The 18,385-nt window shown below is 46.8% G+C and overlaps 1 protein-coding gene across 6 annotated transcripts in view; it reads left to right on the plus strand.

The window, feature by feature from the left end:
- LOC133350616 (phosphoinositide 3-kinase adapter protein 1-like) overlaps positions 1–18,385 on the plus strand; it is a 172,563-nt gene that overhangs the window by 48,566 nt on the left and 105,612 nt on the right. For all 6 annotated transcript variants that reach the window (XM_061565152.1, XM_061565153.1, XM_061565156.1 and 3 more), the window contains exons 5-6: positions 7,583–7,727; positions 8,132–8,274. In XM_061565152.1, the coding sequence (XP_061421136.1) occupies positions 7,583–7,727; positions 8,132–8,274 (288 nt within the window). The remainder of the gene's footprint in view (positions 1–7,582; positions 7,728–8,131; positions 8,275–18,385) is intronic.

Here is an 18,385-nt window from a genome sequence, read left to right on the forward strand (position 1 = left end):
TTTCAAACCACAGGTGAGCATCTAGGGCGGGAAGTACAATTATTCCACGGGGTGCATGAGTTCTAGATTTGAAGCTTTCGTGACTGCAAGGATTCATATTCTTAGGTTTTTTCGGCAAAGTCACGTAGGGTGCATGAGGTCGTCACACGAATCTTTGCAAAACATGCAGTATTTTTGTTCCCATTTCAATGTAAAACAAAACACTGTACTTCCATTAACAAGCACACCACTGGAAATGTACGTTCTCTCCAAGTTAACCTCTACTCCCAGTGCTTCAAAGTCAAGGAAGGAGGCAGGAGAATGTGAAGGTGGGGTTTTTAGGGAGGCATGACACGCTCATACAGTCATTGGAATCAATACGAAGGCTTCAGCTGTTACATTTTTTACAACTTCCGGTTTAGAGTGTCCTCGCATTCGGGCGACGACTGAATAGAAATTCCGCCACTGCGCTTCTCTCTGTGTCACGAAATTGTGCGCACATCACTTACATTCAAAAGATACAGAGCCACTTACTCTATGGGGGAGTCTATTTAAAGTGAATGTGATGTTGTTGCTTCCTACCCTCTATACAACGCAGTATAACTAGAAACATGTTGGTTTATTTTCCTGTAGTGTAGCATTTAGTACTTTAGAATTTCAAATATTGTATTTTACGCTGTATGTATGTTGAACATCTTTTGCACCGTACATAACCAACCATGCTAATCGGAGGTACAACGGAATGACAACAGACTAACACAAAAAGCAGTAATAAAGAAATTAGTTTTCAATCTAGATGATTTAAAAGTGCATAGCTCCGGTGGCTTCCTAACATCAGAAGGAAGAGCGTTCCAGACGGCCGCAGAAGCGCATCTGTAAGTGCGCGATGCAGTGACCGTCTCTGTTTGATGGCTAGCCAAAAGCTGTTTGATTGCAAGCCCCTGCGAGGATGACCGGAGTTAGTGTGATGCTTCATGCTCCTTGACGAGAAAAAGTTTTAAAAAGTCGGATCGGCAGTACGTTGATAAGCGTAATAGGCTCTGCACCCTGTCGCCTGAGTTCAATTCCCGCCCAACCACCATGGTGAAGTACGGTCAAAGAACCCAAAGGACTGACATGGCATGGAGTGGCCTTCATCCAGGCAGTGATTTGATAAAAGGTGTTAAATTATCATTACATGCTACACTTTACTTAACATTGTATATGCGTCGATGGCAAAATGTTCCATGACCTTCTCTCACATCTCCGCATATCTGTAAATGTTTATTTCCATCTTTCTCTCCATCTTAGCGTGTGCCATTATCGGCATTTGTATAGCTTCGTGTCTCGTTGTCAAATATATATCCCAAGTCATATGTTTGTCTCTTTTAATTTTTTTCTCTTTCACCTTGCGATTGCATTTCACAGTGCGCAGTATGATTACCTGGTTATCTGTGAACAATCCGTAGCTGGGTATCTTGCATGGGGGGAGGGGGCACTGTTGTAAAATGACAATGTACCCGGCTATCTTGGCTTTATTGACCATTCTGGTTCTTGCACCCACATTCGAGAGTGTAAGCAGTAATGAAGGATTATTAAGTAATGAGTGTTTTCTTCCTGATTGCGGGTAATGCATAAGCTTTTACATCTACTGCCTCGCTCAGCCCTTCTGTGCTCTCAGAAGCTGTTTTATGAAATATTAACTCGTTCAGCAGCGGTTCTTTTTAATAATAAAGGGAATTGTTTATATCTGTACGTGTCTGCGGGGAGTGGAAGCCAGCTATGCATTTATAATAGAGTCCATTAATTTATTATTTGCTGTCACTGAACGGAAAGAAAGATTTGGACTTGTTGGATGACTGGCCTCCAGTACGTACAGAGTGTGATCCATTTATAGATAGCCTACCGATTTATAATGACACTCTTGCTGTCAACAGCTGATTGATATTGTCGAAGAGATGGCTCCGTATCTTACAGAGGAGACTGATTATAAGATTTAATTTTCATAGGCATTCAATGAATGTTGTTTTCTATGTATTTTCCCCCCTATAATGTTCGTAAATAAGATTATAAAAGTGGTAATGAATCAAAATCCCAAACTTTATTATTTATGGGTAAACACATCTTCTTTTAATCAACCTACAATTGAACCTGTAAGTTCTCTTCAGCAACAACTTTATACCTTCATTTATGTTGTGACTGATTCAATAGTTTTGCAGTGAGATAGATGAGCAGACTTTGGCTCCTTAATGTATCTGGGAATTAATAATTTCAGCAGCATTGATTCAGTACAAGCAAATTCACGGCACTAATAATGATATTGCGCTTTCACAATGATTACTTGTCTATTGTGCAAGACCAGTGGCTAACTTAAGGACCACTGTGGCTACAATATAATGGTCTGCTATATGTCGGAGATAGTTTCATAATACAATTGTGTAAAGAAATATGCTTAATATGGAATTGCATAAACAATGCAAAACATATAGAAGACATGTAATTATAAATGACATGATAAAACACCTTTCTACAAAATACTCAAAGCGCTATAAATCACAAAAATATCTAAATAAATACAGCATTGGGTAAGGGGAGGAAAAACTAAGAAGTGTAGGAGCTAATTTAGAGAGCCAAAGAAGACAGCTGAAAATAAATACAATACATCTCGTATTGCATAGACATAACAGCATTGTTATTGGAAGTTATCTTGAAAGTTAGGAATGGTAAATGACTGTGGATGTACCATTAGGTAGAACATTTAAGAATGCAGCTTGTAAATTGGAGGATAATTTTTTTTGTACAGCACACCTGTGTTATTTAAAGCACCCTGTGCTAATTTACTCTTGAACTGAGCAAACAATAATGCCGCTAAATGTATTTACTTTTCTGAAACTGAAAAATAATTGGATCACTCTCGGCGTTCCAAGGAAATTAAATACGGCAATGCGGCAGGTCAGTGGGCTAAACTATTACTGGCTACAGAAATTGCCACCTTCGGTAAAGTAACGAAAATATCGAACTACATTCGAGTTGAATGATTTTCAGTGACCTACTTTTGCACGTCTACAAATAGAATGGCCAATGTTTATGTTGGAATACGTTGTTGTTATTATAGTTATATGAATGATTTCATTAACAATTAATTGTGACATCAGTTGAATCTCCAATAAATGTACTTCATTTAATACATATTCTACATTTAGTGAGGCTAGTATTTTCATTGTGTAATAATAAGAATTCAATCAATTTGAATGGAATTTATTTCATAACTAATAAAAAGGAGGCAAAAACATTGACGATGAGAAACATCAGCGGAACATCAAAGATTTTGTGATGCATCACCAAGGGGTTGCACTTTTTAATGCATCATCTTCATACATTACCGTGTTGCAGTGTTGCTTGGGAATTTGTATAGGATTAGGTATAACAACCTTTGATTATGATAATAAACATACTTTAAGGAAATTATATTGTGCCACACCTGTCTAATTTACACAATTAACGATTTAAATCCTAGGCCACTACACAGCGCCAATGAGATGACCCCTTAAATGTGACCCTCCATTGTGTTAACTTGTGACATTTTTGTAAATATCTCATCCTCAGGTAGTAGCATTGTGTGTTTCTTGCAAGCGCCGACGACACAAGTTCCCGCCAATTCTTCTGATCTTTCGCCCCCCTTCTCTGCTGTTATTATTGCTAGATCCCATCGTGCCAAATCTCTTGTCTACTCTGTCTCCCCAGCGGGTCCTCGGTCTTCCTCTGTCTGTCTTTGTTCTGCCGTATATCAGTTTCAATTGCATCTTTTTTCAATGTCACCTGTTTGTGGGATCGGTCCTAAATAGACGCACAAGCCAACGTAGTTTCTTCTTTATTGTAATACTGACTGCCTCTTGTCCCATTCTCTTTAAAATTATGTTGTTGCCTAATTGTATTTTCCAGTTTTATTCAAAGGATCTTAGATAGGCAACGCTGTTAAAATGTATCTAAATCATCTGCACTCGTTGACCGAATCCCTGCCAGATGCCATGCCAGTGGTGAGGATGGTTTGACCATACTTTACCTTACTGGTCAATATGGGTTAGCGAAGAGGACTCTGGACTAGTTCAGATGTAACTCTTCCACTGATATTAACCCCCACTGGGAATTTAACTCAGGTGGGCCGGTTCATAGCTCATTGTACTCACCACGACTCTACCACTCCACCTTCACGATGTCAATTTCATGTAATTCTATTTAAGGTTAATGATGTTTTGATTATGTTTTTATCTCGTATATAAAATATCAAATATTGTTTTCATGAAACAGGAGGCTAACAGTGCATCGCTGAGCACTTAAATCGTCTAAGTATTAATTCGACCTGCATTAATCATGTGGTGACATTTTCGCCCACTTAATGACATTACTTGTTTACAAAAAGAAATGCGTATATTCATAAATATATATTTGGGTAGAAATAAATTGAATAGTGTAACGTACTTCATGCAATCATATCTGTCAGTCCATACTAAAGACCCCCTCAAAGCAAAGTTTATTGTGTTAACTGCAGAATATGTATCACTGAGTACTTTATTAATTGGCTGTGTTGCATGGAAGAGGGTGTAAGACACACATTCTATTTTGACTTAAAGCTTTCGTGACTGCAGGAATTAATATTCTTTGGGTCTTTCGGTTAAGGATCTTATTGTTATTTTCTTTGAACCTATCTACGTGACTTTACCGAAAGACCCAAAGAATAGACACATTCTACTCACGATATATGACCCAAACCCCATCGTAATATTGGTCATGAAAGCCTGCAGGCTTAAGGCTCTCAAGGTACACAGAAAACCAGCTTCATCGTTACCACTGGCCAATATCCAGGCATTATCATTACTACTCTGCTCTGTTTAAACCAGGGGTGGGGAACGTCTGGCCCGTGGGCCGTTTGAGGCCCGTGAAATCATTTGGGTCTGGCCCTGCCAAAGCAACCGCAGGCGGGACTCTAAATTCAATAAATCTCAGGAGCAAACCTGGAAAAGCAGTTGCGAGCAGCAGCAACATCATCAATACCAGCTAACATCACACGCCTCACCAAAGAGAAGCAGTTCCAGCCATCACATTACGGGTGAGTTAATTAAATGTTTGACCAAATATAACAGGATCATTTTTAAGTTGATAATTTTGTATGCCCCACGAATGATGTTATAAATATCCAAATGGCCCTTGGCAGAAAAAAGGTTCCCCGCCCCTGGTTTAAACAGTAAACAGTTAAGACGTAAAATGTCAGTGTCTTAAATTAACAAATTAGATATATTCTTTAATGACTTGACAAATGGGCATTTCAAGTACTGTAATTAAATTAATACTGCATTCGCTGCCATAGCAGGTTTAATCTTAAGTCAGTGACACAGAGTACGTATACAATTCTATAATAAGTGTTGCTTCTGTCTCCCTGTTTCACCAGTGAAACGCCTATTATGCCATAATTAAGCACAGAGTGAAACCACGGCAAAACCAGCCTCATTTCACATTAGAGAATGACCCATATGTGACATTCTGAGATTTTTACCCAATTCTATATTCTCGCAGAGTCTATAATCAACAACAATAAGCAAATTTGGTATTTTCACCATTCTCATCGCACATCGGCTATCACGAAGGCGCTACGTTTGTTCTTCGCAAACTTTGCGGAGAACATGTCTGTCTTGCGTCCACTGCGGAAGTGATCGACAGTCACAAATCCAGGAGGGAGTTTTGACGATGGGCAGTGAGCTCCAATCGCCGGATCAGACACTCCAAAAGCGTGGGGGGCCGTATCTCGATGTCTCGGTGCGTGAGACCAGCAGGTCACCGTGCACTGCCGAGCCGTAGTCGACGACGATGAGTGGCATCAGCAGCCACTGGCACCGCGCGCAACGCACTTCAGCCTGGGTATGATTTGCGCAAACACTTGGTTTGGTGCAAACAGTTTGGTGATGAGCATGCAGAGGTTGTATTTGATCCACTGCTTGGGGCTTGCACATACCAGTGACTCTAGACTTCATGGTCTTGCCTGTGCGTTTCAGTGATTGGTTCCCTCTGGGAATTTGGAGAACCCCAAAGGAAGCGTCAAACAGATTTTTACACGATTGCTTTTTTATTGCAATTATTAGTGACCGGGCTGATACTGTCAACATAAGTATACTTTCCTGGTCTGCCACCTGGTTAGGAATTAAACTCATCAATCTATTTAACCTGAAAAGCATTATAACCTGTCTGAAACACTGACGGTTTGTTGGGTTTATTTCCAGAATTGCATTCGTGTTGTGATAGTAATGAGATGTTCACGTCTAATTATTTTGCAGCTTAGAATTTGTTTGAATAGTCAAGCAGCTTTGATGGCTTTGATGGCATGTTAATAATGTTGCATATCTCTTGCCTCTGTAAACAGTTGAACATAACTCAGATTAAATAAGGAGACTGGTAATTGCATATTAAAGTTGCCTGACTAGCTAACATTTTTTTACTGCTGGGCTCACAGGTAAATAGTGGCCTCAAGCTGGTGAGAAATAATATTGTGCGCTACACTTGATGGAAACTCAGCGCTCACTGAATTACACAAGCTGTAATCCAGCTCACTCACGAGATAGATTTTTGAATGCTATTGGCAGTAAAAAAAAAATCTGATTTCGAATATTATTTCACCTCAGCATATGCCAAAATGGGACTTTCAAATTGAATAGTCACATAAGAGCTTGTCAAATGGAACTTTTTAATTGTTAAGGAATTTTTTAATTGTTTATTTTCCAGTGTATGTTTTCTGAGAGTAATCTGACAATATTTATATATTTTCGTCCGGTATTAGGAAGCCAATGGAGCTATGCACTTTTAAATCCAAATTGAAAACTCATTTCATTCGACTGCTTTTTGTGTTTAGTTTGTGGTCCTTCAAGAAATTCCAAATACATATAATACTGTATTGTAATAATCTTTAAGCTATTATATCAGCCCTCATATATTAATAATATATTCATGGTGGTCACAAACAAATGTATGATTGTGAAAAAATTGAATGAATATGCTGAAATGTAATACAGATAGAGTGTGTATCAACACGCCTGTATTACCTCTCAGTCGAATTTCATGAAAATAAAGATGCACACTGCAGTAACTGCAGTAACTGCAGTAACTGCAGACCCTTGCTTATTTGTGTAGATTGTGCTCACAGTATATATTGCATCGCCCTCTGACGTGTTTTCGGGCTTACACCGCATTTTGTTCAGCACGATGTCTGTCATTTCACTCCACGTGCTGCGATGAGGCCTGGCATTATTTGTCAGATTATTCCACTGCCTGATTGGGTTCCTGGAGATGCTCCCAGCATAAGGAGCGAAACGTTGGGACATCGTGCGGAGCAACACACGCGGCACGACCCGTAAACACATCGGAGACCGCATTACGGCACAACCGCAAACACCGATACAGTTGTGAAAAATAAGAATAGGTTTTACCGTTTCTGACAATAAAACAGGTGTTAAGATGTTCAAACACCAAATAGAAACATTTTGCAAGCAATCAAGTCCGCATTAACCTATACACTTGCAGTGGTGTTACGTCACTTTCTTTAAATGTTACGCGTTGCACGTTGGACGTGTCTGTGCAGCAACAAATGGAGCTGCACGTGCTACTCCGCAAAGAGCTTGAAGAGCAACCATCGCTCACATGCAGATTCATGCACAAGAATCAGCCTGCACTGCAGGTTCCTGCCAAGCGTGTAAACCCATACACCCTTCGCTGTACAGCACCCGGTAAGGTCTCCTTCTCACCGTCTTCACGAGACATAACGATACCCACAATGCAATTCAATCACCGTGGTACTTGTGCAAGGTTAGATGTTCTTCGAGGCCACTTGGGGAGGGCAGATGGTCCATCTGCGATTCACATCTGTCTGTTAACCCATAAAACCTGGGTCTGTCGAATACCTCCCTGAGAGGGAGCCTTTGATGTCAACAAACCCACTCATGCTGGCTTGCGTTGATTGCCAGAAAACGATAGATGAGAGGCGGTTTCACTTTCTGCCGTATGACAATGTATTTTCGAATAAACAGCTATTCAATTATTCCTTATGTATTTTGGGGAACTTTGCTGTTGACCAACAAATCATTTTTGGCAACTTCATTTCAAGACAATGTGCACACTTTTTTGTGTGCAGACTTGCCCCCAGGTATTGTGCAAGTTGCCGTGTGCTCTGCTGGGGCCGTCCGAGAAAGTACCTCCTTGACGTACTACACGGCGTTGCAGGAGGTTGGGGACATCTTGGGGGACGTCAACAACCCCATTGCCTTCATGTGCCAGGTACCGCCCTGCCAGTTGGCCTATGCTTGGCGTTTTAGACCTGCCTGATGCGTTTGATTATATCAGCGCGTTAATTAAATGCCCCCGCACTATTGAGCACAGCACCAACCCATTCTGAGGTCGTCCTACATAAACCATTACCTTCCTTTCATGCCTTTAAATACTGGGGACTATATGTACGTGCAATACACAATTTTTTTTACATCAAATAGCCGGTTTATGAGATGGCTATTGGTAGAGTGTTAACTTTGCAACAGATGAATGCAGGAGCAGAGGGCGAAGTGATGAGCAAGTTGTGGTAGTTTTAGAGGTATTGGCTGTAATAATAATTTCAACTTCTAACGTGCACAGTAATTTCTCAGTCTCCTAGGTAGTAATTTTCAGGACTTTGTCAATTCAATCCTGGATGAAAGCCTCCATATTCCATGTTAGTCATGGGGATTGGTTGACCATACTTGACCACGGTGATAATTATGGGTTGGGGAAAGTGGTAGCCGTGGTCGTTTACATAGACGAGTGAAGGTGAGAGCAGTGGACTAGTTGACAGTATCTTGCTCATCTCATCAAGGAGCATAAACTATCACGCGAACTCAGGTCATCCTCCGGTCATCCTTGCAGAAGCTTTTGGCTGGCCATCGAACAAAGACAGTCACTTGAGCTATGTACTTTTAAGTCCAGATTGAAAACTAATTTCTTTAGAACTGCATTTTTGTGTTTAGTTTGTTGTCCTTCCCCTGCACCTCCAATTAGCACGGTTTCCTACGTATGGTGTGAAAGAAGTTCAACATTTACTTGCCGCTGGGAATCAAACGTTTAGGTGTATGGCGTTCATGACGCAATGCACACACCCCTCACTACTATACCTCATGCAGAGAAGGAAAATAAATGTCGTTATTAAAATATAAACTCACTCCTGTACATCTAAATTAAGCTAAAAACAATGGTATACGTGCACATAATGCTCTTTTTCTAACTTCAGGCTTACAATCAGCAATTAAAATGAATAGATTGTCGGGGGTGAAATTTGGGGAATTTTTTAATGAATGGAACCTACAAAGAAAAAAAAAATATTAAGAGCCCTCAATAAATATCACCTCAACACATACCTGTTAATGCAGGCCCTCACGTAGCCACAAATTAGTATTGAACCACCTTCCACATCTTCTGGTGAGTTTAATGCATAAGAGCCAGCATTATCTTAATTGCTGTTAAAAAAAAAGCTGATAATATTTGTATCTGCTAGAGAACTCTAATGCGTTATAATGAATCATTTTACGGAATAAAAATATTAAATACTTGCCTTGTAAGCACAGGTCAGCCATATTTAATGGTACCTCATGTGTATTGCCATAGTTTTTTTTGTCTAGATACTAAATAGCTCTGGAATTCTGCCATGGCATAATGGTTAGCACACTGGACTTGCAATCCAGATGTCACTGGTTCATTCTGCCTGGCGTGGCAGTTGAAACAATGATACAAGTTTCCTAAATCCCTCTGTCTCTGCCAAATCCAGTTATTTTATAAAACGAGTCAATCGCAGGTCGCATTTGGTTGGGTAAAGTGTGGGTACGCCCACCTCTTCCAAGATGTTTGGCCAGAGTGGAAGATTAGGGCCACATTACACTCCAGAGGGGGCTCCCTAAGGGTTTTCTATAGCCCTCTCAGGAGCGTAGGCCCTTCTGCCAGCAGTGGCGTGAACAAGAAAATGCAGGGCTGCACCTTTATCTACCACCTATGCGTTGACGCAGTTCTGTATTTATATACCATTGTTGCTCCATGTGATGCTGGCCATTCCGTTAATTTGCATGTGCAGTAGCTATGTATATAATAAAAAAGACGTTTAATATCGTGTTTACATTATTCTCCTAAGAGATATATAATCTTATTTACATTTGTATAATGGGAAGATTGTGGGAAAACACAGTCGTGACACAGACATAAGGAATATATTTCACACCCATGTCTTGGCTATTGAAAACAATAACAGCTCTACATTAGGGAGGCTAAGCCATATGTCATATTATTCCTCACTTAAAGGCCCATTTAAGCCAAGGCCCTACTGGCATTGATTTGGGAGCCTTCAAATCAATTGAGGTGGAGGATTCTGCCGCGTTAATGCCCCTTAGTAATACAATTGCTAAAATAATAACAAAGAAAAGGTGGTGTATATGACTTTAATTGGCTATAGTGCATTTGGTGAGTGTCTCCGCATATGTTGCCTTGACACACAAACACTGCCTGCTGTGCTTGCGAGACCTGGGAAGGATAATTTTAGTATCCAACAAAAATACATCTTTCTTGCTTATGTAAAACATTACAACTCTATCGGCTAGACAGTGTTGGTCGCTTGCCATTGTTCTTAAAATAATTTATTTCAAGTCATTTGATTAGCTACAGAAACTTTTGATTGGCAGTAATGTAATTTCACAATCTTTTAAATTAGTAATGCTAACACTGCTCAGGACTCATCTTACAAATGAAGTATTGGAATTGACGGCAGGAACTTCTTGACGGGTAACACACTTTTATTAAATCTTTACGTTCACAATACAACATGTGGTCTCCTTTCTTCCGACTACACACTCCACTTAACTCGTGTAGACTCTATGGTTCTGACTACACCCAATACACTTGACTCGTGTAGACCCTATGCCTCTGGCTACACACAATACACTTGACTCGTGTAGACCCTATGCCTCTGGCTACACACAATACACTTGACTCGTGTAGACCCTATGCCTCTGGCTACACACAATACATTCGGCTCGTGTAGACTCTATGCCTATGGCTACACACACTACACTCGCCTCTGGGTTACACAGAGTCCCGGTCCCGTTAGGACAGCGGGACTAGGTACCGCAGGGCCCTAGGTCTTCATCCCCGTCTTCATTCTTCGCTGGTTACATACTGCTCTTACGCCTGTGTGCATCCCCTTTTATAGCCCCTGCTCACGAGAGACGGAGCTGATCCGGACGTCGACGTGAGCATCGTTCCCTAGTGAACCAATCACGACGCACTCTCTCTACGATCCGTTTTCCCAGCGCGTGTTAACACTCCTCTACCAATCACACCGCGCTGCCACCCGATCACTCCCTCTCAGCGCGTCACGGGCCCACAGCCAATCAGTACCCCGTAACCCACGACCCCGCGCTGACCCCTGATCCTCCACCGTCAGCGCGCGTCACCACCTACACAGCCAATCATTACGCGCTGGCATACGATCCCTAATCCCAGCGCGTATCACCTCTACATCACCCCCTCCCACATAGCTTGCAGCCGGCCCGGCTGTTAACCAACAACACAACCTAACGTCAACGCAGTAATAAAGAAACTCCACCTCCCAGTGTGCCCCGTAACGCAACAACAACAACACAACACAACACTTAAATATGAAGCAATATACAGCCCGACGAACAACACAATAAGAGCGAACACCCGAAAACGAACGCGCCACGTGTCTCTGTGACTAACGCAGTGCCGAGGCGCTCCGTCTGCCACGACTCCTCACATGGTAGGTCACACAAAGTAGCGCGACCTAGCGCGAGTCCGTCTGGCCGGTCCGTCGTATGGGACGGGACGCTGGCATACGTCCGGTGGCTCCGGCAGCTCTAGACGGCGCGGATCGGGCCTGGAAGGACCGGCCCCGCCACGAAGATCCGGCCGCCGGTGGTCGGCAGCTGTCAGTTCCGAGACACCTGGGAGCGGACCAGGCGGAGACATGTGAGGAGCAGGCAAAGACAATCCCCCCTTAGGGTCGTCGGTCACGTCACATGCTCGGCCCTCACGACACAAGGGGAGGCCATATGGAGGCGAGAACGGTTTCAGTCGGGAGGGGTGGACGTACCAACGGCGTTTTCCCCATTTTATCTGAACGCACTGGGGGCGTGCAACCCGCACTACCTCCACGGGTCCCCGCCATGGCTTCAACAATTTAGGCGACGTAGCCAAAGGTGCCTGAGGGCAATGCAGCCAGGCCCTGTCACCTGGTTCCCAGTTGTGCACGGACACCTTCCGTGCACGCAACCGCTCGTTTGCAATTTGGCGAGCCCGCGAATTAAGCCGTGCGGCCTCCCTTGCCTCTGTCAGCTTATGAATGTTACATTTAATATGCTCTGCCAATTTCGAATTAGTCCGTGGTGCGGGCAGACCCAGCTGTGTTTCCATGGGCGGGTCGGCTTCCCGACCGTACATCAGATAAAACGGGGAAAACCCCGTAGCTGCATGGGGGGCCATTCTATACGTGGCGAGGACCCCAGGAACCTGCAGGTCCCAATCAACATGTGCCTCACACACCTGCTGGCACAGCATAGAAGTCAATGTCCTGTTGAGCCTCTCAACCATCCCGTCCGTCTGCGGGTGGTACGGGGAGGTACGCACCTTCTTAGTACCCAACAGGTCGCACACCTCTTGCAGTAATTTACTCGAAAAATTTTTCCCTTGGTCGGTCAGCAAGCGTTCGGGAGCCCCCTTGTCCAGGACGTAGCCCTGGACAAAGGCGTCCGTCACAGCCGCCGCCGACTGGTTGGCGAGTGGCCACGCCATAGGCCACCGGGTAAAATATTCGACCCCCACCAACAGGTACTTATTACCCCTAGGCGTGACTGGAAAAGGCCCCAGAATATCGAGTGCGACGAGCTCGTTAGTGCGCGAGACCTGAATAGATTGCAGCGGTGGATTAGCTGCCACAGGTGGTGGTTTCCGTCTGGCGCACTCAACACAACCCTTCAGAATATTCACCACGTCACCCCCCATTCCCGGCCAATAATAGTCACGCTGAAGCAGGGCAAGCGTTTTGTTAACTCCCAAATGCAAGAGGCGTTCGTGTGCGGCCAAGACAACCTTCCCCCTCACAGCAGAAGGCACCACAATCGCGTGCCGCCGGGACAAACTGTCCCATCTCATTAACAGGCCCTGCTTAAGCACGTAGGAGCCAGTTCGTTCATGGTCACCTTCGGAACCCCCCGTCTTGCGGCGCAATGCTAGCAGGGAGCTGTCCGCCATTTGGAGACGGCCCCACTCAATCAACGACAGTGAGAGCAGCGAGTCCTGACCCCCTGGGTTAGCGGGAACATCCCCAATTGGTGTGCCCGCGGTCGCAACCAACTCCTCCATACCTTCCGTAACTGGCGGTTTACAGCGCGCCGATCCCGACAAGCACGCACATTTGTGACAAGGCAACAACCGCGACAGGGCATCGGCATTTGTGTGTCGCAACCCTTTACGGTATGTAGTCGTGAACTGATAGTCCTGGAGGACTTCCAACCACCGCGACAATTGGCCCGAGGGCTGGGCGACCCGCAATGAATACTGGAGCGCCGCGTGGTCCGTCCGGACCGTAAAATGACGACCATAGAGATATGGCCTGAATTGTTGTACGAAAAAAACAATGGCAAGCAGTTCGCGACGGGTGACGCAGTAGCGCTGCTCTGCCGGCGACAACACCCTGCTACCATAGGCGACCACTCGTTCGACCCCTCCAACGACTTGGGACAGCACTCCCCCAATGCCCGTGTTGCTAGCATCCGTGTCCAGCAAGAAGGGACTCGCAAAGTCCGGATAGCGCAAGGGTGGGGCCCTTACCAAGGCGTCCCGGAGGGAGCAGAATGCAGCCTCCTCCTCCGGTCCCCATCGGAACTTCACTCCTTTCGCCGTTAGAGCGTGCAAGGGTTTTGCAATGGTGGCGAAGTGCTCAACGAATCGGCGATAATATGAAGCAAAACCGATGAAACTGCGCACATCTGACACTGACGTGGGCGTCGGCCACGAACTGACACAGTCCGTCTTCGCAGGATCGGTAGAAATCCCCGAAGAGTCGACAATGTGACCCAAGTACCTCACGGATTTACGAAAAAGGTGGCATTTGGCCGTTTTAAACTTTAATTTAGCCGATCGCATTCGCAAGAACACCCCTCTCAATCGCTGGAGATGTTCTTCAAACGTTTTACCGAAAACAATGACATCGTCAAGGTAAATGAGGCACGTATCCCACTGCAAGCCCGACAAAACCAATTCCATAAGACGCTGAAACGTCGCAGGAGAGGAGTGAAGTCCCATGGGTAACCGGTTAAACTGAAACAGGCCCCCCGGAGTCCGAAATGCAGTCTTAGGCTTAGACTCTTCGTCGAGTGGCAACTGCCAGAATCCGGATAATAAATCAAGAGTCGAAAAGTATCGCGCACCAGACAATGCGTCGAGAGACTCGTCCATCCTGGGGAGCGGATACGCGTCGGCCACAGAGATCTTATTCAGGCGACGGAAATCGACGCAAAATCGCAGGGTCCCGTCTTGCTTTTTAACGAGCACAATAGGTGCTCCCCAAGGACTGGAAGAAGGCGAAATAATGTCGGCTTCCAGCATATCGTTAACTGCCGACTGAACATGTTCCTTCTCAGCAGGACTCAATCGGAAGGGATTTTGCCTGACCGGTGCCGCATCGCCCGTTTCAATGTGGTGGCTTAGCAGGTCCGTGCACCCAATGTCATACTTATGTTTACTGAAGACATCCGAAAATTCAATCAGCAACCCGCGCAGCGCACCCAACTGTACCACTGACAAATCGTCAGAGTCCGCGCACAGCGAATCAACCCATTCGAGGTCCTCCTTCAATGTTACGTTTTTCGTGGGGCTCGGATCAGCCTGCGCAACCAGCCTCTCCTCCGCAGGGACCCGCGCCGCGTGAGCTAGCACGGTGCCCTGCTGAATGACGGCCGGCCGCGCCCCAGCGTTTAAAACCATCACAAACGGATCCCTGTCAGCCCCAACCAAAGTGTGAGCCACCGACAAATCGAGACCTCCAACAGCCCTATTAGAAGGACCCAAAAGCATGCCCTGTTCCGAGGCCTCCCTCACCCATGGCTTCCGCAACCGGAGGGGAATTAACATTTGTGAACCCGGGGGCACGTGCACGGTCTGTGTCGCTAACGCCTGTATGGTAGCGCACGCTGTCCGAATTTCATTAGGGCTCGTCAAAAATGAAATACGGCGACCCGATGGTAGTTCAATGCAACGCTGATCAATGAGAATTTTGATGGGCATTTTTGCCAAAAAATCAGTGCCCAATAGACAGGGAACCGCCAGGGAGGACGAAACGAAGACGGGTCCCGACAATTTGATATCACCAATGCAAATGGACGCCCTAATCTGACCGATAATGCCCAACGATCCCCCGTTAGCGGCGTAAAATGGCACATCCACCGGAAGAAGCGGACGACATTGTACAGGGAGAATGTTATAAATGAGATCCGATATAATAGTCGCCGATGCCCCCGTGTCCACTAACACCCTGACCTCGACCCCATCAATAGATCCGGTAACGACGGATGAACCCGCTGAGGCAGCCACTATTCTGTGCCCCAACTCCGACCATTTAATGTCCCCCCGGTCCCGGCCGAACCCCCCTCTCCGAACCGAACCCCCGAACTCTACTCGGCTCTCCCCCGCCGCAACGCGACGACCCATACGTGTCGAGTATGCGGGCCGAGCATGTGAGGTGCCGCGACTTGCCGGGGTTTGCAGGGATGACTTGGGGCCTTGTTCGTCGTCCAGCCGAGGTCCCATGGCGCGCTGACGTGGGGCGCGGCAACCGGAGGCCACGTGTCCCCGGAGGCCGCAGTTATAGCACGTGATGACAGTCGTCGGAGATCTCGGTTGCTCCAGCTTGCGGGCCGCTCGCAGAGGCGAACAGCCCCCCGACCTCCAGTCCCCCGGTCGTTCCGCGATGAACGCCTCCTCTCGTGGGCTGACGACTTGGGGCACGGTGACTACGGGGCCCGGAGCTGAGGCCACGGCAGCGTTGCAGACGACCCCCTGTTTACGTTGAAGGACCTCGTGCGCTTGTATGCTCGTAGCGACCCGTAAGGAAGAAATATCGGTCTCGTCGGCCGTGTTGATGGGGACCCCCAGGTCCTGCGCCAACTTGAGCAGTTGCTCCAAAACCATCGCATCTTGGCCCTCCTCGTCCATACGAGGGAACGCGGCGTCGGCGAGAGCAAGCAACGCCGTGCGGTAGGCGAGCACAGTCTCCGTGTCCGCCTTCCGTCTTGCATAAAAATGATGGCGGCACGCCGAGGGAGGACCATAGACCTTGGCCATGAGAGCCAGCGCATCCTTGAGCGTGGAGCGGTCCGACCTGCGTGCGGACGTGAAGGCCGCGAGCGCGTTGTCGTCCAGCATGGCAGGCAGTGCCCGCAGTGCCGTAGCGTCGGACCAGGCGGACATCTCCTGATGCGCCAAAAACCTGCGCTGAAATTGGCTCCAATCCCCGCCTTCCGCCTTGAAGGCTGACAACGTGGGAAGGCGCTGTTGAAAGATGAAGTCGTCCTCCTCCTCGTGCTTCCTCTCCGCCGCCCCGTCGGTGTGTAAGATGGCGGCCCCAGTGGCGGGTGTCTGATGGCGGTCCGCAGCGCGCGTTGGTGACGTAAGCGGGCGCGCTTGGAGAACCGCTGCCACGTGGTGATGGCCGTTCCCGCCAAAAGTCGGAGCAGATGAAATGGCGGGAATCTCCAAGTCGTTTTGGCGGGAATCTGCGGGGCGACCCTGCAGAACGTCCGCCGCCGTCCCCGCTCCTCCCGACGAGCTGATCTCCGCCAGGATGGAGGCGGCGGCGAGCAGCAGCTCCGCCAGGCGGGAGTGCGCCTCGCGAAGCACGGCGTCGGTCCCCCGTCGCTCGTCCGGCGCCGTCGGCGGATCCTGCAGTGTGGGCAATTCCTCGTCCTCTCCCCCCGATGCCAGCTGGCCCGGGTCGTCGAGGTTGTCCCCGCGGTCAATCCCGTGGGTCCGACGGGTCTTCCTTGTCTCCATGCTTGGAAGACCGTTTCACTTCTGACGCCAGTTGAAGTATTGGAATTGACGGCAGGAACTTCTTGACGGGTAACACACTTTTATTAAATCTTTACGTTCACAATACAACGTGTGGTCTCCTTTCTTCCGACTACACACTCCACTTAACTCGTGTAGACTCTATGGTTCTGACTACACCCAATACACTTGACTCGTGTAGACCCTATGCCTCTGGCTACACACAATACACTTGACTCGTGTAGACCCTATGCCTCTGGCTACACACAATACATTCGGCTCGTGTAGACTCTATGCCTATGGCTACACACACTACACTCGCCTCTGGGTTACACAGAGTCCCGGTCCCGTTAGGACAGCGGGACTAGGTACCGCAGGGCCCTAGGTCTTCATCCCCGTCTTCATTCTTCGCTGGTTACATACTGCTCTTACGCCTGTGTGCATCCCCTTTTATAGCCCCTGCTCACGAGAGACGGAGCTGATCCGGACGTCGACGTGAGCATCGTTCCCTAGTGAACCAATCACGACGCACTCTCTCTACGATCAGTTTTCCCAGCGCGTGTTAACACTCCTCTACCAATCACACCGCGCTGCCACCCGATCACTCCCTCTCAGCGCGTCACGGGCCCACAGCCAATCAGTACCCCGTAACCCACGACCCCGCGCTGACCCCTGATCCTCCACCGTCAGCGCGCGTCACCACCTACACAGCCAATCATTACGCGCTGGCATACGATCCCTAATCCCAGCGCGTATCACCTCTACACAAACTTACTTGGCGCAAAGCATCGTTGGAAGTCAGTTTAACACGTAGGCTTTTGCGACCAATATTAATCATAATAAAGTTTTTGGGTTAGATCGCGTTATTTATAAATGTGTTGTAACCCTCCACCACCCGACACGGCCAATCAGTAAAAAAAAGTGTCACGTTGACAAAAGACAAATAGTTCACTACTTTAGCCCACCGGTGTGTTGAAGAGTGAATCCACAACATTTATAATTTTTGAGTACGACGTTTCTCTGGTAATTACATCCAGCATCATCGGGCAATTTGCCAGAATGGTGAAGCCCTCCACTTGCTCCCGGTCTTAAATAGAGCAGCAGGGTGACGTCATAATTTAATTCATTATTACGAATCGTTAGAAGTGTTTTTTTTACGCTATACCGCCATCAATAATAAACAATTATTTTTCTGAACGGCCCTGCTTAATTCCTTCACGGATATTGTAACCACGATGTGCGGCGGTGTGGCGTGATTGTCGTGGGATGTGGTGCGGGGAATGAAGTGGGGCTCCCACCACTGTCTGTGCAATTT

This window comes from Lethenteron reissneri, chromosome 34 (assembly GCF_015708825.2).
Source record: "Lethenteron reissneri isolate LAM-NWPU_2019-01 chromosome 34, ASM1570882v1, whole genome shotgun sequence".
Lineage (NCBI taxonomy): Eukaryota > Metazoa > Chordata > Hyperoartia > Petromyzontiformes > Petromyzontidae > Lethenteron > Lethenteron reissneri.